The 26,228-nt window shown below is 51.3% G+C and overlaps 1 protein-coding gene across 4 annotated transcripts in view; it reads right to left on the bottom strand.

Moving 5' to 3' along the window:
- LOC122540340 (pleckstrin homology domain-containing family G member 5-like) overlaps positions 1–26,228 on the bottom strand; it is a 221,642-nt gene that overhangs the window by 131,382 nt on the left and 64,032 nt on the right. For all 4 annotated transcript variants that reach the window (XM_087980446.1, XM_043675906.2, XM_087980447.1 and 1 more), the window contains 5 exons: positions 15,909–16,038; positions 14,571–14,673; positions 13,961–14,021; positions 13,195–13,286; positions 12,169–12,305 (listed from right to left, as the gene is read on the bottom strand). In XM_087980446.1, coding sequence (XP_087836572.1) covers positions 12,169–12,305; positions 13,195–13,286; positions 13,961–14,021; positions 14,571–14,673; positions 15,909–16,038 — 523 coding nt within the window. The remainder of the gene's footprint in view (positions 1–12,168; positions 12,306–13,194; positions 13,287–13,960; positions 14,022–14,570; positions 14,674–15,908; positions 16,039–26,228) is intronic.

Below are 26,228 nucleotides of genomic sequence, written 5' to 3'. Positions count from 1 at the left end.
TACCAATCGCACTGCAGCACAGCCTCGATACCAATCGCACTGCAGCACAGCCTTGAGAACTATCGCACTGTGGCACAGCCTCCACAACAATCGCACTGCGCACAGCCTCGAAAACAATCGCACTGTGGCACAGCCTTGAGAACAATCGTACCGTGGCACAGCCTTGAGAACAATCGTACCGTGGCACAGCCTCGACAACAAGCGCACTGCGGCACAGCCTCGAAAACTACCGCATTGTCGCACAGCCCTGAAAACAATCGCACTGTGGCACAACCTTGACAACAATCGCACTGTGGCACAGCCTCGACAACAATCGCACTGCGATACAATCTCGACAACAATTGCACTGCGACACAGCCTCAATAACAATCGCACTACGGCACAATCTCAACAACAATCGTACTGCGGCACAATCTCGACAACAATTGCACTGCAGCACAGCCTCAACAACAATCGCAGTCCCACACAGCCTCAACAACAATCGCACCGCGGCTCAGCCTCGACAACAATCGCACTGCAGCACTGCCTCGATAACAATCGCACTGTGGCACAGTCACGATAACAATCGCACTGTGGCACAGCCAGGACAACAATCTCACTGCAGCACAGCCTCGACAACAATTGTACTGCAGCACTGCCTCGATAACAATCGGACTGTGGCACAGCCTCAATAACAATCGCTCTGCAGAACAGCCAGGACAACAATCGCACTGCAGCACAGCCTCGACGACAATCGCACTGCAGCACAGCCTCGACTACAATCGCACTGCAGCACAGCCTTGAAAACAGTCATACCGTGGCACAGCCTTGAGAACAATCGTACCGTGCAACAGCCTCGAAAACAATCGCACTGTGGCACAGCCTTGAGAACAATCGTACCGTGGCACAGCCTTGAGAAAAATCGTACCGTGGCACAGCCTCGACAACAATCGCACTGCGGCACAGCCTCGAAAACTACCGCATTGTCGCACAGCCTCGACAACAATCGCACTGCGATACAATCTCGACAACAATTACACTGCGACACAGCCTCAATAACAATCGCACTACGGCACAATCTCAACAACAATCGTACTGCGGCACAATCTCGACAACAATTGCACTGCAGCACAGCCTCAACAACAATCGCACTCCCACACAGCCTCGACAACAATCGCACTGCAGCACTGCCTCGATAACAATCGCACTGTGGCACAGTCACGATAACAATCGCACTGTGGCACAGTCACGATAACAATCGCACTGTGGCACAGCCAGGACAACAATCTCACTGCAGCACAGCCTCGACAACAATTGTACTGCAGCACAGCCTCAATAACAATCGCTCTGCAGAACAGCCAGGACAACAATCGCACTGCAGCACAGCCTCGACTACAATCGCACTGCAGCACAGCCTTGAAAACAATCGTACCGTGGCACAGCCTTGAGAACAATCGTACCGTGGCACAGCCTCGACAACAATCGCACTGCGGCACAGCCTCGAAAACTACCGCATTGTCGCACAGCCCTGAAAACAATCGCACTGTGGCACAACCTTGACAACAATTGCACTGTGGCACAGCCTCGACAACAATCGCACTGTGGCACAGCCTCGACAACAATCGCACTGCGACACAATCTCGACAACAATTGCACTGCGACACAGCCTCAATAACAATCGCACTACGGCACAATCTCAACAACAATCGTACTGCGGCACAATCTCGACAACAATTGCACTGCAGCACAGCCTCAACAACAATCGCACTCCCACACAGCCTCAACAACAATCGCACTGCGGCTCAGCCTCGGCAGCAATCGCACTGCAGCACTGCCTCGATAACAATCGCACTGTGGCACAGTCACGATAACAATCGCACTGTGGCACAGCCAGGACAACAATCTCACTGCAGCACAGCCTCGACAACAATCGCACTGCAGCACAGCCTCGACGACAATCGTACTGCAGCACTGCCTCGATAACAATCGGACTGCAGCACAGCCAGGACAACAATCGCACTGCAGCACAGCCTCGACGACAATCGCACTGCAGCACAGCCTCGATAACAATCGCTCTGCAGCACAGCCAGGACAACAATCGCACTGCAGCACAGCCTCGACGACAATCGCACTGCAGCACAGCCTCGACGACAATCGTACTGCAGCACTGCCTCGATAACAATCGGACTGTGGCACAGCCTCGACAACAATCGCACTGCGACACAATGTTGACTACAATTGCACTGCGGCACAGCTTCAACAACAATCGCACTGTGGCACAGCCCCGACAACAATCGCACTGCGGCACAGCCTCGAAAACAATCGCACTGTGGCACAGCCTCGATAACAATCGCACACACACGCAACCTCGATAACAATCGCACTGTGGCACAGCCTCGAAAACGATTTAACGGCAGCACGGCCTCGACAACAATCGGACTGTCACAAAGCTTTGACAACAATTGCACTGCAGCACTGCCTCGATAACAATCGCACTGCAGCACTGCCTCGATAACAATCGCACTGTGGCACAGCCTCGAAAACTATCGCACTGTCGCACAGCCCTGACAACAATCGCACTGTGGCACAGCCTCCACAACAATCGTACTGCAGTACAGTTTTGACAGCAATCACACTGCGGCACAATCTCAACAACAATCGCATTGCGGCACAATCTCGACAACGATCGCACTGCAGCACAGCTTCAACAACGATCACACTGCGACACAATCTCAACAACAATCGCACAGCGACACCATCTCGACAACAGTCGCACTGTGGCACAGCCTTGATAACAATCGCACTGCAGCACTGCCTCGACAAGAATCGCACTGCGGCACAGCCTCGAAAACAATCGCACTGTGGCACAGCCTCGATAACAATCGTACTGCAGCACTGCCTCGATAACAATCGCACTGTGGAACAGCCATGATAACAATCGCACTGTGGCACAGCCAGGACAACAATCTCACTGCAGCACAGCCTCAACAACAATTGTACTGCAGCACAGCCTCGATAACAATCGCGCTGCAGCACAGCCAGGACAACAATCGCACTGCAGCACAGCCTCGACAACAATCGCACTGCGGCACAGCCTCCACAACAATCGCACTGCGGCACAATCTCCACAACAATCGCACTGCGGCACAGCCTCGATAACAATCGCACTGTGGCACAGCCTCCATAACAATCGCACTGCGGCACAATCTCCACAACTATCGCACTGCAGCACAGCCTCGACAAAAATCGCTCTGCGGCACAGCCTCCACAAGAATCGCACTGCAGCACAATCTCGACAACAAACAGACTGCGGCACAATCTCGACAACAATCGCACTGCAGCACAGCCTCAACAACAATCGCACTGCAGTACAGTCTTGACAGCAATCACACTGCGGCACAATCTCAACAACAATCGCACTGTGGCACAATCTCGACAACAATCGTACTGCAGCACAGCATCAACAACAATCACACTGTGGCACTGCCTCGACAACAATCGCACTGCGGCACAGCCTCCACAACGATCGCACTGTGGCACAATCTCGACAACAATCGCACTGTGGCACAGCCTCGACAACGATCGCACTGTGGCACAGCCTCGACAACAATCGTACTGCAGCACAATCTCGACAACTATCGCACTGTGGCACAATCTCGACAACAATCGCACTGTGGCACAGCCTTGACAACGATCGCACTGTGGCACAATCTCGACAACAATCGCACTGTGGCACAGCCTCGACAACAATCACACTGTGGCACAATCTCAACAACAATCGCACTGTGGCACAGCCTCAACAACAATCGCACTGTGGGACAATCTCGACAACAATCGCACTGTGGCACAGCCTCGACAACGATCGCACTGTGGCACAGCCTCGACAACGATCGCACTGTGGCACAATCTCGACAGCAATCGCACTGTGGCACAGCCTCGACAACGATCGCACTGTGGCACAATCTCGACAACAATTGCACTGTGGCACAGCCTCAACAACTATCGCACTGTGGCACAGCCTCGACAACGATCGCACTGTGGCACAATCTCGACAACAATCGCACTGTGGCACAGCCTCAACAACAATCACACTGTGGCACAATCTCGACAACAATCGCACTGTGGCACAGCCTCGACAACGATCGCACTGTGGCACAATCTCGACAACAATTGCACTGTGGCACAGCCTCGACAACTATCGCACTGTGGCACAGCCAGGACAACAATCTCACTGCAGCACAGCCTCAACAACAATCGTACTGCAGCACAGCCTCGATAACAATTGCGCTGCAGCACAGCCAGGACAACAATCTCACTGCAGCACAGCCTCAACAACAATCGTACTGCAGCACAGCCTCGATAACAATCGGACTGTGGCACAGCCTCCACAACAATTGCACTGCGGCACAGCCTCAACAACAATCGCACTATGGCACAGCCTCAATAACAATCGCACTGTGGCAAAGCCTTGACAACAATCGCACTGCGGCACAGCCCCGACAACAATCGCACTGCAGCACAGCCTCGACAACAATCGTACTGTCGCACAGCCTCGATAACAATCGCATTGCAGCACAGCCTCGACAACAATCGCAGTGCAGCACAGCCTCGATAACAATCGCACTACAGCACAGCCTCGACAACAATCGCATTGCAGCAGAGCATCGACAACAATCGCATTGCAGCACAGCCTCGATAACAATCGCACTACAGCACAGCCTCGACAACAATCGCACTGCAGCACAGCCTCGACAACAATCGCACTGCAGCACACCCTCGACAACAATCGCACTGCAGAACAGCCTCATCAACAATTGCATTGCAGCACAGCCTCGACAACTATCGCACTGTGGCACAGCCTCCACAACAATCGCACAGCGCACAGCCTCGAAAACAATCGCACTGTGGCACAGCCTTGAGAACAATCGTACCGTGGCACAGCCTCGACAACAATCACACTGCGGCACAGCCTCGAAAACTACCGCATTGTCGCACAGCCCTGAAAACAATCGCACTGTGGCACAACCTTGACAACAATCGCACTGTGGCACAGCCTCGACAACAATCGCACTGCGATACAATCTCGACAACAATTGCACTGCGACACAGCCTCAATAACAATCGCACTACGGCACAATCTCAACAACAATCGTACTGCGGCACAATCTCGACAACAATTGCACTGCAGCACAGCCTCAACAACAATCGCACTCCCACACAGCCTCAACAACAATCGCACCGCGGCTCAGCCTCGACAACAATCGCACTGCAGCACTGCCTCGATAACAATCGCACTGTGGCACAGTCACGATAACAATCGCACTGTGGCACAGCCAGGACAACAATCTCACTGCAGCACAGCCTCGACAACAATTGTACTGCAGCACAGCCTCAATAACAATCGCTCTGCAGAACAGCCAGGACAACAATCGCACTGCAGCACAGCCTCGACTACAATCGCACTGCAGCACAGCCTTGAAAACAATCGTACCGTGGCACAGCCTTGAGAACAATCGTACCGTGGCACAGCCTCGACAACAATCGCACTGCGGCACAGCCTCGAAAACTACCGCATTGTCGCACAGCCCTGAAAACAATCGCACTGTGGCACAACCTTGACAACAATTGCACTGTGGCACAGCCTCGACAACAATCGCACTGTGGCACAGCCTCGACAACAATCGCACTGCGACACAATCTCGACAACAATTGCACTGCGACACAGCCTCAATAACAATCGCACTACGGCACAATCTCAACAACAATCGTACTGCGGCACAATCTCGACAACAATTGCACTGCAGCACAGCCTCAACAAAAATCGCACTCCCACACAGCCTCAACAACAATCGCACTGCGGCTCAGCCTCGGCAACAATCGCACTGCAGCACTGCCTCAATAACAATCGCACTGTGGCACAGTCACGATAACAATCGCACTGTGACACAGCCAGGACAACAATCTCACTGCAGCACAGCCTCGACAACAATTGTACTACAGCACAGCCTCGATAACAATCGCTCTGCAGCACAGCCAGGACAACAATCGCACTGCAGCACAGCCTCGACGACAATCGCACTGCAGCACAGCCTCGACGACAATCGTACTGCAGCACTGCCTCGATAACAATCGGACTGTGGCACAGCCTCGACAACAATCGCACTGCGACAAAATGTTGACTACAATTGCACTGCGGCACAGCTTCAACAACAATCGCACTGTGGCACAGCCTCGATAACAATCGCACTGTGGCAAAGCCTTGACAACAATCGCACTGTGGCACAGCCCCGACAACAATCGCACTGCGGCACAGCCTCGAAAACAATCGCACTGTGGCACAGCCTCGACAACAATCGCACTGCGGCACAGCCTCGAAAACAATCGCACTGTGGCACAGCCTCGATAACAATCGCACACACACGCAACCTCGATAACAATCGCACTGTGGCACAGCCTCGAAAACGATTTAACGGCAGCACGGCCTCGACAACAATCGGACTGTCACAAAGCTTTGACAACAATTGCACTGCAGCACTGCCTCGATAACAATCGCACTGCAGCACTGCCTCGATAACAATCGCACTGTGGAACAGCCTCGAAAACTATCGCACTGTCGCACAGCCCTGACAACAATCGCACTGTGGCACAGCCTCAACAACAATTGCACTGCGGCACAGCCTCGACAACAATCGCACTGCAGCACTGCCTCGATAACAATCGCACACACACACAGCCTCGAAAGCAATCGCACTGCGGCACAGCCAGGACAACACCCTCACTGCAGCACAGCCTCGACAACAATCGTACTGCAGCACAGCCTCGATAACAATCGCTCTGCAGCACAGCCAGGACAACAATCGCACTGCAGCACAGCCTCGACAACAATCGTACTGCAGCACTGCCTCGATAACAATCGGACTGCAGCACAGCCTCGACAACAATTGTACTACAGCACAGCCTCGATAACAATCGCTCTGCAGCACAGCCAGGACAACAATCGCACTGCAGCACAGCCTCGACGACAATCGCACTGCAGCACAGCCTCGACGACAATCGTACTGCAGCACTGCCTCGATAACAATCGGACTGTGGCACAGCCTCGACAACAATCGCACTGCGACAAAATGTTGACTACAATTGCACTGCGGCACAGCTTCAACAACAATCGCACTGTGGCACAGCCTCGATAACAATCGCACTGTGGCAAAGCCTTGACAACAATCGCACTGTGGCACAGCCCCGACAACAATCGCACTGCGGCACAGCCTCGAAAACAATCGCACTGTGGCACAGCCTCGACAACAATCGCACTGCGGCACAGCCTCGAAAACAATCGCACTGTGGCACAGCCTCGATAACAATCGCACACACACGCAACCTCGATAACAATCGCACTGTGGCACAGCCTCGAAAACGATTTAACGGCAGCACGGCCTCGACAACAATCGGACTGTCACAAAGCTTTGACAACAATTGCACTGCAGCACTGCCTCGATAACAATCGCACTGCAGCACTGCCTCGATAACAATCGCACTGTGGAACAGCCTCGAAAACTATCGCACTGTCGCACAGCCCTGACAACAATCGCACTGTGGCACAGCCTCAACAACAATTGCACTGCGGCACAGCCTCGACAACAATCGCACTGCAGCACTGCCTCGATAACAATCGCACACACACACAGCCTCGAAAGCAATCGCACTGCGGCACAGCCAGGACAACACCCTCACTGCAGCACAGCCTCGACAACAATCGTACTGCAGCACAGCCTCGATAACAATCGCTCTGCAGCACAGCCAGGACAACAATCGCACTGCAGCACAGCCTCGACAACAATCGTACTGCAGCACTGCCTCGATAACAATCGGACTGTGGCACAGCCTCGACAACAATCGCACTGCGACACAATGTTGACTACAATTGCACTGCAGCACAATCTCGACAACAATTGCACTGCCGCACTGCCTCGACAACAATCACACTGCGGCCCAGCCTCAACAACAATCGCACTGTGGCACTGACTCGATAACAATCGCACACACACCCAGCCACGATAACAATCGCACTGTGGCACAGTCTTGACAACAATCACACTGCAGCACAGCCCCGATAACAATCGCACTGTGGCAAACCCCCGACAACAATCGCACTATGGCACAGCCTCAACAACAATCGCACTACAGCACATGCCTCAACAACAATCACATTGTGGCACAGCCTCGACAACATTGGCACTGCAGCAAAATCTCGACAACAATCACATTGTGGCACAGCCTCGACAACAATCGCACTGCAGCACAATCTCGACAACAATCACATTGTGGCACAGCCTTGACAACAATCGCACTGCAGCACAATCTCGACAACAATCGCACTGTGGCACAGCCTCGACAACGATCGCATTGTGGCACAGCCTCGACAACGATCGCACTGTGGCACAGCCACGACAACAATCGCACTGCGGCACAGCCTCGACAACAATCGTACTGCAGCATTGCCTCGACAACAATTTCACTGCAGCCCAGCCTTGACAACAATCGCACTGCGGCACAGCCTCGACAACAATCGTACTGCGGCACGGCCTCGACAACAATCGTACTGCGGCACGGCCTCGACAACAATCGTACTGCGGCACGGCCTTGACAACAATCGCACTGCGGCACAGCCTCGACAACAATCGTACTGCGGCACGGCCTCGACAACAATCGTACTGCGGCATTGCATCGTCAACAATTGCACTGCAGCACAGCCTCGACAACAATCGTACTGCAGCACAGCATCGACAACAATCGTACTGCGGCACTGCCTCGACAACAATCGTACTGCAGCATTGCCTCGACAACAATTGCACTGCAGCACAGCCTTGACAACGATCACACTGCGGCACAGCCTAGACAACAATCGTACTGCAGCATTGCCTCAACAACAATCGCACTGCGGCACAGCCTCGACAACAATTTCAGTGTGGCAGGGCCCCGACAACAATCGCACTGCAGCACAACCTCCACAACAATCGCACTGCAGCGCAGCCTCGACAACAATCGCACTGCGGCACAGCCTCGACAACAATTGCACTGTGGCACAGCCTCGACAACAATCGCACTGTGGCACAGCCTCCACGACAATCGCATTGCGGCATTGCCTCGACAACAATCGCACTGTGGCACAGCCTCCACAACAATCGCACTGTGGCACAGCCTCCACAACAATCGCACTGTGGCACAGCCTCGACAACAATCGCACTGCAGCACAGCCTCCACAACAATCGCACTGCAGCACAGCCTCGACAACAATTGCACTGTGGCACAGCCTCGACAACAATCGCACTGCAGCACAGCCTCGACAACAATCGCACTGTGGCACAGCCTCGACAACAATCGCACTGTGGCACAGCCTCGACAACAATCGCACTGTGGCACAGCCTCTACAACAATCACACTGCAGCACAGCCTCTACAACAATCACACTGCAGCACAATCTCGACAACAATCGCACTGCAGCACAATCTCAACAACAATCACACTGTGGCATAGCCTCCACAACAATCGCACTGTGGCACAGCCTCCACAACAATCGCACTGCAGCACAATCTCGACAACAATCACACTGTGGCATAGCCTCCACAACAATCGCACTGTGGCACAGCCTCCACAACAATCGCACTGTGGCACAGCCTCGACAACAATCGCACTGCAGCACAGCCTCCACAACAATCACACTGCAGCACAGCCTCGACAACAATCGCACTGTGGCACAGCCTCGACAACGATCGCACTGTGGCACAGCCACAACAACAATCGCACTGCAGCACAATCTCGACAACAATCGCACTGCGGCACAGCCTCGACAACAATCGCACTGCGGCACAGCCTCGACAACAATCAGACTGCAGCACAGTCTCGACAACAATCGCACTGCGGCACAACCTCGACAACAATCGCACTGTGGCAAAGCCACGACAACAATCGCACTGCAGCACAGCATCAACAACAATCGCACTGTGGTACAGCCTCCACAACAATCGCACTGTGGCACAGCCTCCACAACAATCGCACTGTGGCACAGCCTCGACAACAATCGCACTGCAGCACAGCCTCTACAACAATCACACTGCAGCACAATCTCGACAACAATCACACTGTGGCATAGCCTCCACAACAATCACACTGTGGCACAGCCTCTACAACAATCGCACTGTGGCACAGCCTCTACAACAATCACACTGCAGCACAATCTCGACAACAATCACACTGTGGCATAGCCTCCACAACAATCACACTGTGGCACAGCCTCGACAACAATTGCACTGTGGCACAGCCTCGACAACAATTGCACTGTGGCACAGCCTCGACAACAATCGCACTGTGGCACAGCCTCGACAACAATCACACTGTGGCACAGCCTCGACAACAATCGCACTGTGGCACAGCCTCGACAACAATCACACTGCAGCACAGCCTCTACAACAATCACACTGCAGCACAATCTCGACAACAATCGCACTGCAGCACAATCTCGACAACAATCACACTGTGGCATAGCCTCCACAACAATCGCACTGTGGCATAGCCTCCACAACAATCGCACTGTGGCACAGCCTCCACAACAATCGCACTGCAGCACAGCCTCTACAACAATCACACTGCAGCACAGCCTCTACAACAATCACACTGCAGCACAATCTCGACAACAATCACACTGCGGCACAACCTCAACAACAATCGCACTGCAGCACAATCTCGACAACAATCGCACTGTGGCAAATCCTCCACAACAATCGCACTGTGGCACAGCCTCCACAACAATCGCACTGTGGCACAGCCTCGACAACAATCGCACTGCAGCACAGCCTCCACAACAATCACACTGCAGCACAGCCTCGACAACAATCGCACTGTGGCACAGCCTGCACAACAATCGCACTGTGGCACAGCCTGCACAACAATTGCACTGTGGCACAGCCTCTACAACAATCGCACTGCAGCACAGCCTCTACAACAATCACACTGCAGCACAATCTCGACAACAATCACACTGTGGCACAGCCTCTACAACAATCGCACTGCAGCACAGCCTCCACAACAATCACACTGTGGCACAGCCTCGACAACAATTGCACTGTGGCACAGCCTCGACAACAATTGCACTGCAGCACAGCCTCGACAACAATTGCACTGTGGCACAGCCTCGAAAACAATCGCACTGCTGCACAGCCTCGACAACAATCGCACTGTGGCACAGCCTCGACAACAATCGCACTGTGGCACAGCCTCGACAACAATCGCCCTGTGGCACAGCCTCTACAACAATCGCACTGCAGCACAGCTTCGACAACAATTGCACTGTGGCACAGCCTCGACAACAATCGCATTGCGGCATTGCCTCGACAACAATCGCACTGCAGCACAGCCTCGACAACAATCGCACCGCGGCACAGCCTCGATAACAATCGCACTGTGGCACAGCCTCGACAACAATCGCACTGTGGCACAGCCTCGACAACAATCGCACTGCAGCACGGCCTCTACAATAATCACACTGTGCCACAAGCCTTAATAACAATCTCACTCCCGCACCGCCTCAACAATCATATTTGTCATTATCTTGGGGAGGTCTGAGGAATTGCCCCTCAGTGTCCTGCCCATTACTTGTCACTCAATTGAACAAGATAAAATAGTTTTCCACATTGCTGCCTGTTGGGGTTTGATGTGTGCCAATTGGCTGCAGTATTTCTTGTCTTAGAATAGTGCCTGCATCTCAAAATTACTTCATTGGCTTAAAACACATTGGAATATTTTGAGGTCTTGAACAGTGTTCTGTAGGTACGATTTTATCCCCAATAATCTTCAGAGAAATAGGTCCCTCAGCCAGCATGGGTAAAGGAGAAAGGCTCACTCAGCATGGGCCAGAGACAGAGGCAGGGTTTTTGCTCAGGATGGTTTTGCCACATTGAGTAGTGCAGATATGAGCCGTAGCTGTGAGAACCTGTGTCAACTCTGCCCATCCCCTCAGAGGCTTGTTTTTGAAGCCAGTCTGAGTTGTGAGGACAAGAATGTTTCTCCTCTGATAGCGTGGTGAATACAGAACCAGCTAAATCTGGCCCCATGTACAACACTCAACAGTGGCATTCCGTTCTGGGCCACTGTCAATGTGACGATCCCATATGCAGCCCAAAGTTGACCTCTTACCTTTCACTTTCAGGTAATGTCCCCCAAAACGATATGCCTCGAAGTGCAGGGTTAGAGGTGTATATGAATGGTCCAAGTAAACCTCCACCTGATTTAACTCAATGCCATGCCTCTCGAACACAGGCAACAGTGCTTCCCTGCTCGAGAAAAGCACATACTTCAGGAGGGAAATTCAAATCTGACAGTAACGGTTCATACATAGGTGTACATCAGAGTCGATAAGTGTGTTGTATTTGATTAGTGCTGCCCAGATAGCTCTGACCTATGTTAGTTTACGCTATGACCTACAACGATATCAGATAATCAACAGAAAGGGAAACCTCAAAATATGAACAAACTATTGGTAATACTGAGGCAAGGTTTCCAGAAACAATGTGACCCAGTAAATTCAGATTTTCCTTCAGATAAACAGCCTCCCGGGAACGCTGTGACAGAGCTCCTGATCAAACTGGGACAGGGCTCTGGATATCCCGAGATTGAGACTGCCAATAACATGGAGCAAGGCCTTTGATAACACTGGGATAGGGTTGGAGCAGGAACTGGAGGAGCTTGGGCTGGATCCCAAAACTGGTGGGCCAGGACAACTGATATCATTGGAACAGCACCCCTTATAACTCTGAGGCACAGCACTCAGTCTGACCAGGTAGCCAAAACTCAGCTGGAATCTCAAACATCTTTGTTTTCTCCAGTGCTGCTCACTCTCAATAAGGCCTGGGAATCCCATCTGTCTCAGGGAAGGTGATGGGCAAAATTGATATGAATGTGAGCAAAACAGCACAAAGTAGATGCCGGTTCACTTTCTGTTTAGTGCATCTTAGACAGAACAGCTGAATCCTGCAAAGTAAGAAAGGTCCTGGGTTAAATCCTTGGCCTAACGTTGGAAATGTTGTGAATATTTGGTGTGCTGAGTCCAGAGGTTTAACAGCTCAAGGGTAGCCTGCACTGCATCACTGTAACAGAGAGACCCTACAGTCCTCTCAGGACAGCCCGGCACAGGGAGACAGACTGACGATCCCATGGACTTACCCCAGAGTTCTTTTCTTCATTGCAGGGACAATCTCTGTATCAATGTTGATATTCAAATCAAACTTCAAAGTGAAACACTCCTTACTGGGATCCTGCAGAACAAAGGAAAAGAGTCAGCTCCAGGGAGTAGGACAGGACAGGAACTGGGAGACTGCCCAGCCTCATGGAGAGTAACTAGAAATGAGCACAGTTCCAGATACTATCAATAATCCTGCCACTTTCCATAGGGCCAAACTCAACAGATAATCTTCAGCTTTGGACACTGGAGTCAGGTCTGGCACAGGCTTTAGAGCCCATACTTCTACAGTATAACCACAATTCTTCAGCATTCATTAAACGTCAATTAAACACCAGTAACGGACGTCTACAGCACAAAACTGTTATCAGTACTAGGTTAAGCAACTCATTCAGTCCCATCCAATGCAGAGATAACTTTACTCTGTATCTAATCTCATGCTCTACCTGTTTGGGGTATATTGTTGGAAATGTATCAAGGAACATTTACTGTGTATTGAATCTGTGTGGTATGTGCCTGGATATGTTTGATGGGACAGTACAGAGAGAAATGTAAACACTGCTGCACTCACATGGCCCAATTCAAAGTTGAAATGAGGTCCTCGGTGATCTAAAGGTAGACCATGGAGAAGTGGGGCAAGTCTAGTGTGAGATTTGAAAAGGAGTTGGGAAAGATCTTGAAAGGACGGGGGTATTTATGAGAGAACTGTGCTCGTGATACTGAACAGTTTAATCTGAAGGTAATTCTCACGTCTGTGTGTCGGCGACGAGGTTTCTTCTTGTTCAGCTTCAGCGCAGAGTTCTTCTTGTCACTGCGGAATTGGGAAAAGTCAATGAGAACACGTTTTACCATACCAACAGCACATTACTCTGCCCACACTGACACTGAATACACTCATTCTCTCTTCACCCTCGCTCTCAGTGAAGGACCTGGGATAGGGACCGTCTTTGTCACACAGTGCAGGACTTGCTGCGCAATGGTGGGTAATGACACTGCTACCTCGCAGCATTAGTGAGTAGAGGAGTGTACAGTTCTGACATTCAGAGTTACTGGATCCTGGAGCCATGGGCAGGTTGATGACTCTCAGTCACGGTCAGGATCAATGTGAACAGTAATGGATGAAAGCACAGACAGCATGGGCAAGGTCAGACCAGTTATAGGAACATGGTCAACACACACTCTCTGATCAGTGCCACTCACTGAAGCATGCAATATTTCAACAACGTTGTTTAAACTAAAATAAGTGCTTTCAGGGGGGATGTTTGATGAAGCCACAGTTTAAAATTTCTGCTCTTTTGACTGAAATGGAACCTGAGGTGCTTTGGCAGACTGCACTGGTCACAGACAGATGCCTTTTTACCTTTTTCCGTCCATTCCGCTTTCATCCTCGTCCTCCCTGTCAGATGACTGTCTGGTCCGGGGTGGGCATGAGCGGGTTGAGACATTTCTGGCCAGAACTGAACCTGTCGCAACAACAGGAGATTAAGGTGTTTCTAAATCTCTCCATTGCCTTGGCCCCCTCTAGTTCTGTTTTCCCTTCCAGCAGCACAGCCCACTGAGATTTCCACACTCCCCAGTTTCTGGCCTCTTTCACATCACCGGTTTTCATTGGCAGCCTCATCTTCAGCTGTCTAGGCCTAGGCTTCTTTCCAATCCTTACATCTTTCTCATGACCTTTCTTTCACCTGTCCCAACACTTCCTCATGTGGTTGGGCATCTACATTTTACTTTATTACATTCGCATGAAGTGCCTTGGCATATGTTAAATAAATGATATAAATGCAAATTGTTGCATTTAGTTGCATCTAGTTACCCTTCAAGTTAAGAACATCCTTTTGTAAAATTAATGGTCAGAATCATAGAATCTACAGTTTGGATGCAGGCCATTCAGCCCATTGAGTTCACACTGACCCTCTGAAGAGCATCCCACCCCCTTGCCCTATCCCGAAACCCGACATTTCCCACGTCCAGTCCATTTAATCTACACATTTCTGGTCACTATGGCCAATCCACCTAACCTGCAGATCTTTACACTGTGGGAGAAACTCAGAGGAAACCCATGCTGACACAGGGAGAATGTGCAAACACCACACAGTCACCTGACGGTGGAATTGAACCCTGGCGTTGGTGCTGTTAGGCAGCAGTGCTAAATACTGAGCTGCCCAGTTCCCATGTGGGCTGTGTTCAAACTGCAGTTCTGTAATCTGAGGTTATGTCTGTGGCTCAGTCCAGCCACTCAGTCACCATGGAGCCAGGGCTGGGGAAGGGAGAATCCAGGCTAATAAGGAATTGGAGAGAATTAATGAAATGGAAGAGATTCAGGAAAAAAGGACCGTGAGAAACCGTTACAAGCAGGAAAAAGTAGTCTGGCTGATTTAATACAGATATCTAACAGGAACCTCAAACTCACTTTGGAAACAGCCAGGAATTCATTTGGCAATGGATCAATGTGATATCACAGAGAGTTTGTATCACAGGGTCACACCTGACTGGGTCACAGAGCAAGTTGATCATTCTGAAAGGAAAACCACAGAGGGACTTACTGCTTCTTCCTGGGTCCACCCCTAATATGATCCTAAACCTTTAATATTGATGGTACTGTGACTGACATCAGGTATGTTGCCAATGCAGTCAGGGAAATACAGCATATCAAACAGTGAAAAGCTGGAAGAAAGCAGTCAGGAAACAAAGGGCTGACCTTGAGGTGGAAGGTCAAAACGGATGTGACGATCAAAGTGCATCGTGTCATGGAGTTTGCTGTCACAGGATGCACAGAGATTCAATGGAGTTTGATTGTTAATTTCCTGGCAATCACCATGGTGACACACCTGAAAGATAAAGGGACACTGTTGGGAACATCAAATATGGAGAAACATGTCAAATACACAACTAACATAGCAAACTCAGGACAACAACGCACCAAACACAGAGCCGTTCAAAAGTCAATATATTTTGCTTGTTCAAAAAAGTTCTCTACTCCAGGTGAACTAATGGTTTTATCTGTACTTTCACTGAAAATGGAGAATAAAATTGCAGTATGCCTGTCGCTGAAATAAGCTGCTGTAGCGTATTTTCTTCCCTCCTCAGCTGCTGAGCTCTTTATCAGAAAGGACAAAGGCAGGTGATCACAGTTTCAGCTGTTGTGCTGTCGACCTGTCAGCTTAAACACATGGTCACACTAACAGGAGCACGCAGTGAGGCTATTGGATACATACACTGTCTGTTACAGACAGATAGGTGACAACCAAAGCTTGGTGAGATTTTCAACCGACAAGAAGGAACCAATTCAATAACAAGTCAAGCATCAAAAACCTCAAACACATTCAGTGTGAAACCTCCATTTCCCCAAACTGTTCCTCAGCCAGCCTGAGACTGACTGTTCAGGGTTTAATCCAGAATGCCTTCCTGACAAGGTTTTTTTTTATTTCAAAAATATACTTTACTCATAAATATTTGATCTATACAATTGGACATGCCATCCTTCTGTAAACATTCCATTTCTTTGCGTATCGAAACAGGGTAATCATTCCTATTCACAGGTTGGTGCGATTACGTTGAGCTGAGGCGCCAGCAGAGCCTAAATGACTGCATGGGCCCCCTGTTCTTCTTAGGCAGGCAGATGTTAGACGGTGGTCTTTCCCCACCGCGCCTTGGCGGCAGCTGCCCCAAGCTTCAGCGCGTCCCTCAACACGTAGTCCTGGACCTTGGAATGTGCCAGTCTGCAACACTCAGTCAGGGTCAACTCCTTCAGCTGGAAGATCAACAGGTTTTGGACCACCCAGAGAGCGTCCTTCACCGAGATGATGATCCTCCAGGCACAGTTGATGCTCGTCTCGGTGTGCGTCCCGGGGAACAAGCTGTAGAGCACGGAGTCCCGCGTCATGGCGCTGCTCGGGACGAACCTCGACAAACACCACTGCATTCCTCTCCAGACTTCCTCTGCATAGGTACATTCCAGAAGGAGGTGTGTGACAGTCTCGTCCCCCCCCGCAGCCGCTTCGAGGGCAGCGTGCGGTGCGGCTGAGAGTCTGGGCGTGTACAAATGATCTCACAGGCAGAGCCCTTCTCACCACCAACCAAGCCATGTCTTGGTGCTTGTTGGAAAGTTCTGGCGATGAGGCATTCTGCCAAATGGCTTTGACAGTCTGCTCAGGGAACCGCTCGACAGGATCTGCCCTCTCCTTTTCCCGAAGGGTCTCAAGGACACTACGTGCTGACCACTTCCTGATGGACTTGTGGTCAAAGGTGTTTTTCTTCATAAACTTCTCCACGAAGGACAGGTGGTACAGGACGGTCCAACTACTCGGAGCGTTCCGCGGCAGCGAGGCCAGGCCCATCCTTCGCAACACCGGGGACAGGTAGAACCTCAGTACGTAGTGACACTTGGTGTTTGCGTACCGGGGATCCACGCACAGCTTGAAGCAGCCACACACAAAGGTGGCCATCAGGGTGAGGGTTGCATTGGGTGTGTTTTTTCCCCCATTGCACCGGTCTTTGTACATTACGTCTCTTCGGACCCGGTCCATCTTTGATCTCCACACGAAGTGGAATATGGCCCGGGTGACTGCGGCGGCACAGGTTCTGGGGATAGGCCAGACCTGTGCCACGTATAACAATACTGAGAGTACCTCACACCTGATGACAAGGTTTTTACCCACGATGGAGAGCGACCGTTGCTCCCATCTGCCCAGTTTCTGTCTCACCTTCCTGATCCACTCCTCCCAGGTCTTGGCGCACGCCCCAGACCCCCGAACCAAATACCCAGCACTTTCAGGTAGTCAGTCCTGACGGTGAAGGGGATAGAGGATTGGTCGGCCCAGTTCCCGAAGACCATGGCTTCGCTCTTGCCTCGGTTTACCTTGGCTCCCAAGGCCCGCTCGAACTGGTCACAGATGCACATGAGTCTGCGCACGGACAGCGGATCCGAGCAGAAAACGGCGACCGTCATCTGTGTACAGGGAGGCCTTAACCTGCAGACCCCCGCTGCCAGGAATAGTCACCCCTCTCAGGCTCGCATCCTTCCTGATGGACTCGGCAAATGGCTCGATGCAACACACAAACAAGGCAGGAGAGAGAGGGCAGCCCTGCCTGACTCCAGATCTGACTTGGAAGCTATCTGATTCCCACCCATTGATTGAGACTGCACTGACAATGTTGGTGTAGAGCAGTCTGATCCAATTTGCGATTCCCTCCCCAAAGCCCATTTTGGAGAGAACATCTCTCATATACGTGTGCGATATCCTGTCAAAGGCTTTCTCCTGGTCCAGGCTGATCAGGCAGGTGTCCACCCCCCTGTCCTGCACGTAGGCAATCGTATCCCTGAGGAGTGCGAGACTCTCAGCGATCTTCCTGCCCGGTACAGCACAGGTTTGGTCAGGGTGAATCACCGACCCTAGAGCAGACCTGACCCGGTTGGCGATAACCTTTGACAGAACTTTGTAATCTGCATTCAACAGTGAGATTGGTCTCCAATTTTTGAGTTCCTCCCTCTCCCCCTTCCGCTTGTAGATGAGGGTGATGATGCCTTTCCTCATGGATTCACTCATGGTACCTGCCCGAAGCATACTGACATACACCTCCAGCAGGTCCCGGCCAATCAAGTCCCAAAGAGCGGAATAGAGCTCGACCGGTAAGCCGTCGCTTCCGGGAGTTTTATTCTTTTCAAAGGACTCGAGGGCCTTGGTCAGCTCGTCCAGAGATAGCGGCTGGTCCAGCCTCTCTCGTGTTCCGTCGTCTAAGACCTCCGTGATAGAGGACAGGAACGACTGGGAGGCCGCGCTGTTGGTCGGCTTCACGTCATACAGACTGGCGTAGAAGGATTTGCTGATCCTCATGATGTCAGCCTGAGATGACGTTACCGAGCCATCTTCTTCCTTCAGGCTGCTGAGCACGGAGCTCTCTTTGTGCACCTTCTGGAAGAAGAAACGTGAGCACGTCTCGTCCTGCTCCACCGAGCGGACCCTGGACCGGAAGATTATCTTGGAGGCCTCCGAGGCAAAGGGCGAGGCTTGCTGGCCCTTCACCTCCTTGAGATCCTCCGTGACATCCACCCCCATCGTCTGCAGCAGGAGCAGGTTCTACATACTTTCCTGGAGCTGGAGTTTTCACCGCCTCTCTCTCGCCTCCTGAACACCTTTGAGGATGAAGAACCTCTTGATGTTCCCTTTTACTGTTTCCCACCAGTCCGCTGGAGACTCATTGAGGGGCTTCATGGTTCTCCAACCTGCGTAGTCCCTCTTGAGCTCCTCGGTGTTTCCCGGGGTCAACAGCTTGGTGTTCAGTTTCCACGTTCCCTTACCAGCCCGCTGCTCGTCCTGTAGGTGACAGTCGGCCAGCAGGAGGCAGTGGTCGGAGACGAACACCGGCTTGACGTCGGTGGATCTGACCGAGAGCGTTCGGGACACAAACAGGTAATCTATCCTTGAGCGGATAGACCCATCTGCCCGTGACCAGGTGTATCTACGCTGCACTCCGTCTGCAGGGGTGCTGAAGACGTCGTGCAGCTTGGCATCTTTGACCGTGTCCATCAGGGCTCTGGACGTGGCATCCAGTTTACTGTCCCCCACGCCGGATCGTCCATCTGCATCGATGATACAGTTGAAGTCTCCGGCCAGAATGACCGGCCTGGACGTAGCCAGCAACAGTGGAAGCTGCTGCAGGACGGCCAACCGTTCACTCTTACCCACTGGCGCGTACACATTAATCAGTCTCACGGGAGCGTTTCTGTAGGTAACATCAGCAACGAGGAGGCGCCCGCCCACCACCTCCTTAACCTCGGAGATGGTGAAGCTGCCTCCCCGTAACAGAATACCCAGGCCCGAGGAGCGGTTATCGTTGCCCCCCGACCACACTGACGGCCCATGGGCCCACAAGCTCGACCATCTCCTGTAACTGCTGAGGTGCGGTATCCCACACTCCTGCAGAAACAGGACATCGGCTTTCACGTTGGCCAGGAAGGCCAGTGTTGAAACACATCGCGCAGCGGATTTTATGCTGTGCACATTGATAGTTGCAATTTTAAACCCCATTTTGTTAACAGGTTGTAAGGTTACCCATGTCCGATTGTCGCTGGTCCTGACCCTCTGGGGTAGCTGTCTGCATCCCCATGCAGAACACAAACTGCTGGACCCTCACAGGGCTGAGGTAGCTGTCCAGTTCCTCATTCGGCCCATTTGCCCGCTTCGGTGTCATCGGGCCGAGACCAGGGTCCACGCTGTCTGTTTCTATATCTGACAGCGGGGCTGTCAGAGGGTCGCTGCTCCCAGTGACCTGGAGCTGTGTGGCGGCGGGGCCCTCCTGGCTTGGGGGGTGGTGGTTTCCCATTTCCTCAGGAGGTTCGTCCCTTGGTTGGCAGTTGCTGCTCTCCTTTCTCCTCGCAGCGCTCTGCCTCTTCTTTTGGTGATGACCCTCCTTACGTCCGTCCTCACCCTCCGAAGGGCTGTCCGTGTCTTCCACCTGCAACTGCTTTTTCCCATTTTTCTGGGATGTCTTGGTGACCGGGTGGGTTTTCCTCTTCCTGTTTTGCACCACAGTCCATTCCTCTGCCTCCTTCTTTCCCTTCTCCGCCTCCTCCTCCTGTCCTGTCGGAGCTTCGCTCGGCAGCTGTACCTCTCCAGTAGCTGTCATCTGCTCTGCTCCGGCCTGTCCTTCCTGTTGCGTGCCCCCTGACACCATTCCCTTGCCGGTTTGCGGTGCCTTGCCGTCCTTTTGTGGCCCGCCTCCGGCCATCTGCGCGTAGGTGGCGGCCCCTCGTCTTGGGCAGGCCCTGTACACGTGGCCCGCCTCCCCGCACAGATTGCAGTTCTTTTCCTCCTTGCTCTCTTTGGTCGGGTGGCCCTCCTTCTTGCAATTCCGACAGATCGTGACCTTGCAGTCCGCCGCCATGTGGCCTGACCTCCCACAGGTTCGGCACACTTTCGGCTGCCCTGCATAAGTCAGGTACCCTCTGATCCCTCCAATAGCAAAGCTGGAGGGTGGGTGGAGGATATTCCCGCTGGCATCCACCCTCAGGGTTACCTTGACCTGTCGTTTGCTGGTCCAGATCCCGAAAGGGTCAACCACATTGGTGATTTGACCCTCGACCTGCACATATCTTCCCAGGAACGTCAGGACATCAGTTGCTGGCACGTAGGGGTTGTACATGTGGATTGTAACAACCCGGCTCCTCTGTGCAGGAAGCACACACAACGGGACCGCCGACAAGATGGAGAACAGCGGCTCCCTTTCCTTTTCCTTGAAGACCTTCAGGAGCTGCTCACATTGCTTCACGCTCCTGAAGGTGACATCGAAGTAGCCTGCCCCAGGGAAATCCTGCAGGCAGTACAGATCTGCTGCGGCGAACCCACAGCACTCGAACAGCACCTTCTTGACAGACACCCGGACGGTGTTTCGAACCCCCTGGCCCGGGGTGCGGGCAGCTGTTGAGGCCATAGCTCTGAGGTTGGCTGGTCCCTGAATTGGCGTTAGGCCGAAGCCAGCATGAAGATCCACCAATAGCAGGTCAGCACAACCAAACAATCCTCCAACGTCCAATCATGATCCAGCAATGATCTCCACTAGCTCTGATGACTCGCCACTCGACCCCTGTCCTGATAAGAACAGACACTTGATCTTAGCCAAAAGGCCGAAGGTTTTTACTGAGGGTCCAATTCTCAGACATAGGGAGTGCAGTTCACGGATAACAGGTCCCTTCTCATCCTTACCCCAATGTGTCTCTCTTCAAAGATGCTGTGAGAATTAGAATCATGCTCCCTGGATAAAGAACTTAAGATCTTCCCTGGTTTTCATTTCCATGACAGGATATGTCATCTCAGAATGGTGTCAGGGCCAAACAGCAGATGAGAGATGGGACTGCAGAAAAGCTTCATGTAAAAACTGTGCCTGAGAATGTCTTGTAAATTCTGCCATTGATTTTTATTCATTGTGGTGAGCTCTGAACCAGCCTAAGTCTAGTGCAGTATAAGACCAGTCTATGCACCTCACCTTAGCACATGAGAGCTGTCATTCTGTTTCCTAACAGCTAACGAAAGCTCCTTGTTCACAGGCGCATTGCATCTGGGATAGTTTTGTGCAACATGTCCTGGGGGCATGTCATACTTAACTTAGTAACAAGTAAAATTTAGTTAAATGCTTACTGTGCATGAATACTTATCTAACAGCAATTATAATATGATTAAGTTCAATCTTATGGTTCAGACAGAGAGAAATATGAAACAGATTCTAGATGAGAGTAATGAAACAGAGTTTGTTCACAATAAACTGCGCAACTTCATTTGTGGGTAAAATAAATGATTATTGAGCAGACTAACATGATATTGAACCAAGTTATACTCCTGAATATGCAAGAATTCTCCTGCTAAAAGAAAAGAAAGTCATGAAGAACTAAGAAACAAAGCCACAAGAAAAAGTACAAACACAATCTGGTCCTTGTAAATGGAAAAGACACAGAGAAGGGAAAGGGTGACAAAGCAGCAAGCAAGAGCTACAAAACCTGTGAAAGAAACTTTCAAGGGATTTCAAAATCAACGCAGCAGTTGATAGTCACATGAAGGAGAAAAAAGGAGAGGTTACTCTGAAGCATTATGGGACCATAGAAAATCTAGGAAGGCTGATGACGTCAATGAAATCAGGAAATGGCAAACAATGTGTAATTATTTTGCATTACTTTATATAACAGAGGAAGAGGTTAGCCTGCCAGACATCCGAAGGAATCTCTTGATGAATCATGGACACGGAATCAAAAATTAACAAGCAAATTTTTTTTAAAAAAGTTGTGGAAGCTATTTACACTAAAGAATGACAAATCAAGGAGCAGAAGGTCTACTTCACAGAGTTACAAAATAAAATGAGAACCTTGAATGTTACAGCATCCGTGGCATTCGCTTAATTCAGCACCATTCTTCACAAACTTATGCATTCTATTCTGTGATTTCAGAAAATTGTTAAAGTCTACATAAAGATAGGGTGACTGAACACCTGCACATTTTCAGCTGCTTAGAAAGTGCTGACATGAATGTTAAGGTGGAGGTCATTCCTGATAAATCTGTCGGAGGTTAGTACGATGACAACATTTAGAAAGCATCTGGATGAGTACATGAATAGGGAGGGTTTAGAAGGATATGGGCCAAATGCTGGCAATTGGAACTAGATTAATTTAGGATACCTGGCCAATATGGACCAGATGGATCAAAGGGTCTGTTTCTGTACTGTATGAGTCTATGATTCAAACCATGAATGGAAGAATATCGATAGATGATCTTTGTATTGGCTATGAGAAGATGGGGAATGGTTGTATGATTACACCATCACTGGTCCAGTAAATCCAAGAGGCCCAGGATAACGCTCTGCAGGCACAAGTACAAGTCTCACCACACCAACTGTTGGAATTTAAAAATTCAAATAAATTAAAACACATCTGGCATATTTAGCTCATCTCACTAACTGTGATGGTGAAAACTATAAGCAAATGTCATAAAAACCCAGCTGGTTTTCTAATGCTTTTAAGGAAGAGGATCGGCCACATCAGACCCACATGTGACTCCAGACCCAGAGCAAATGGGCTGACATTTAACTGCCCTCTGAAATGGCAGAGCACGTCATTCAGTTCAAGGGCAATTAGGGATAGGCAACAAACACTGGCCTTGCTGGTGACTCCCACACTCAATGAAGAATAAAGAATAAAGAACAATAAAGAATAATGGCAAAGATTCTCACAAGACACTGTCGGATATAGAGTCATAGAGCATGGTAACAGACCCTTCGGTCCAACTCATCCATGCCAACCAGGTTTCCCAAACTAATCTAGTCCCATTTGCCTGTGTTTGGCCCATATCCCTCTAAACCTTTCCTATCCATGTACCTGGGAAATACATGAAATTATTGGGAAATTATCTTCCTGGCTATAGAATTGCAGAACAGAAGATGGAGATTCAGAATACAGAGAGGACTTTCTTTGGCAGGAGGTGTTTAATGGTGTCTTGCAAGGATTTGTATAGGGGCCTTCAAACTGCATTCATTAACACCTCAGAGTGCAGAATGGAAGGCCATATGCCCAAATATGCTAATGGTCATAGAGGTAACAGCACTGTCAACAGTTTAGCTGGAAATATAAAATTATAAAGAGAATTTGATTGATTCAGCATGTGGCAAAATTGTGGCAAATGGATTACAATGCAGGCAAAGATATGGTCATCCACTGTTGACCTAAAATGGATAGAGGTGGGGAAAATTGGTGAAAAACTACAGACAAAGAAACTTAGAGGATCCAAGTAAAGAGATCACATGGACAGACAGGCTCAGTGAAAGCAAGCCAGGAGACTGAGGCAGCAGTGGAAGCACATCGGAATCAATCCAGCAACAATGGAGCTTCCCAATAAAACCTGAGAGGCTCAGCCCAGATTGAACTCAGTTGGAGACAGTGGGAGAGGGAGAGGGAGAAGGAGAGGATCAAGCTCGGTCAGAGAGGGAGAGGGAGAGGGAGAGGGAGAGGATCGAGCTCGGTCAGAGAGGGAGAGGGAGAGGGAGAGGATCGAGCTCGGTCAGAGAGGGAGAGGGAGAGGGAGAGGATCGAGCTCGGTCAGAGAGGGAGAGGGAGAAGGAGAGGATCGAGCTCGGTCAGAGAGGGAGAGGGAGAGGGAGCGGATCGAGCTCAGTCAGAGAGGGAGAGGGAGAGGGAGAGGATCGAGCTCGGTGGGAGAGGGAGAGGGAGAGGATGAGGATCGAGCTCGGTCAGAGAGGGAGAGGGAGAGGGAGAGGATGAGGATCGAACTCGGTCAGAGAGGGAGAGGGAGAGGATCGAGCTCGGTCAGAGAGGGAGAGGGAGAGGGAGAGGATCAGGCTTGGCCAGAGAGGGAGAGGGAGAGGGAGCGGATCGAGCTCGGTCAGAGAGGGAGAGGGAGAGGGAGAGGATCGAGCTCGGTCAGAGAGGGAGAGGGAGAGGGAGAGGATCAGGCTTGGCCAGAGAGGGAGAGGGAGAGGGAGAGGATCGAGCTCGGCCAGAGAGGGAGAGGGAGAGGGAGAGGATCGAGCTCGGCCAGAGAGGGAGAGGGAGAGGGAGAGGATCGAGCTCGGTCAGAGAGGGAGAGGGAGAGGGAGAGGATCGAGCTCGGTCAGAGAGGGAGAGGGAGAGGGAGAGGATCGAGCTCGGTCAGAGAGGGAGAGGGAGAGGGAGCGGATCGAGCTCGGTCAGAGAGGGAGAGGGAGAGGGAGAGGATCGAGCTCGGTCAGAGAGGGAGAGGGAGAGGGAGAGGATCGAGCTCGGTCAGAGAGGGAGAGGGAGAGGGAGCGGCTCGAGCTCGGTCAGAGAGGGAGAGGGAGAGGATGAGGATCGAGCTCGGTCAGAGAGGGAGAGGGAGAGGGAAAGGATCGAGCTCGGTCAGAGAGGGAGAGGGAGAGGGAGAGGATGAGGATCGAGCTCGGTCAGAGAGGGAGAGGGAGAGGGAGAGGGAGAGGATGAGGATCGAGCTCGGTCAGAGAGGGAGAGGGAGAGGGAAAGGATCGAGCTCGGTCAGAGAGGGAGAGGGAGAGGGAGAGGATGAGGATCGAGCTCGGTCAGAGAGGGAGAGGGAGAGGGAGAGGGAGAGGGAGAGGATCGAGCTCATTCGGAGACTGAGAGGGAGAGGATCGAGCTCAGTCGGAGATGGAGCGAGAGAGAGGGAGAGCGAAGAGGGAGAGTGAGTGGGTCGAGCTCAGTTGGAGAGGGACGGGGAGAGGGAGAGAAAGCAGATTAAGCTCAGTCGGAGATGGAGAGGGAGTGGATTGAGCTCAGTCAGAGAGAGAGAGAGAGAGAGAGAGAGAGAATCAAGCTCATTTAGAGCCGGAGAGGGAGAGTGAGTGAGTCGAGCCCAATTTGCGAGGGAGAGGGAGAGGGAGCGGATGGAAACTACATTGAAGCCAGATACAGAATTCCTAAAGCGACGTCATTTTTGAAAGAATGACGTAGGGTAAGAAGATGCAGCTGATTGGGTAAGGTCAGGTGAGTAGTTATACTATTATTATCACTTATAGCTTGTAAGATCTT

The sequence above is a fragment of the Chiloscyllium plagiosum genome, unplaced genomic scaffold (genome assembly GCF_037043375.1).
Source record: "Chiloscyllium plagiosum isolate Xiang-an unplaced genomic scaffold, Cpla_swu_hap1 HiC_scaffold_37, whole genome shotgun sequence".
Lineage (NCBI taxonomy): Eukaryota > Metazoa > Chordata > Chondrichthyes > Orectolobiformes > Hemiscylliidae > Chiloscyllium > Chiloscyllium plagiosum.
Note: the sequence above shows the minus strand (reverse complement) of the source record. Positions and strands in the feature narration are given on the sequence as shown.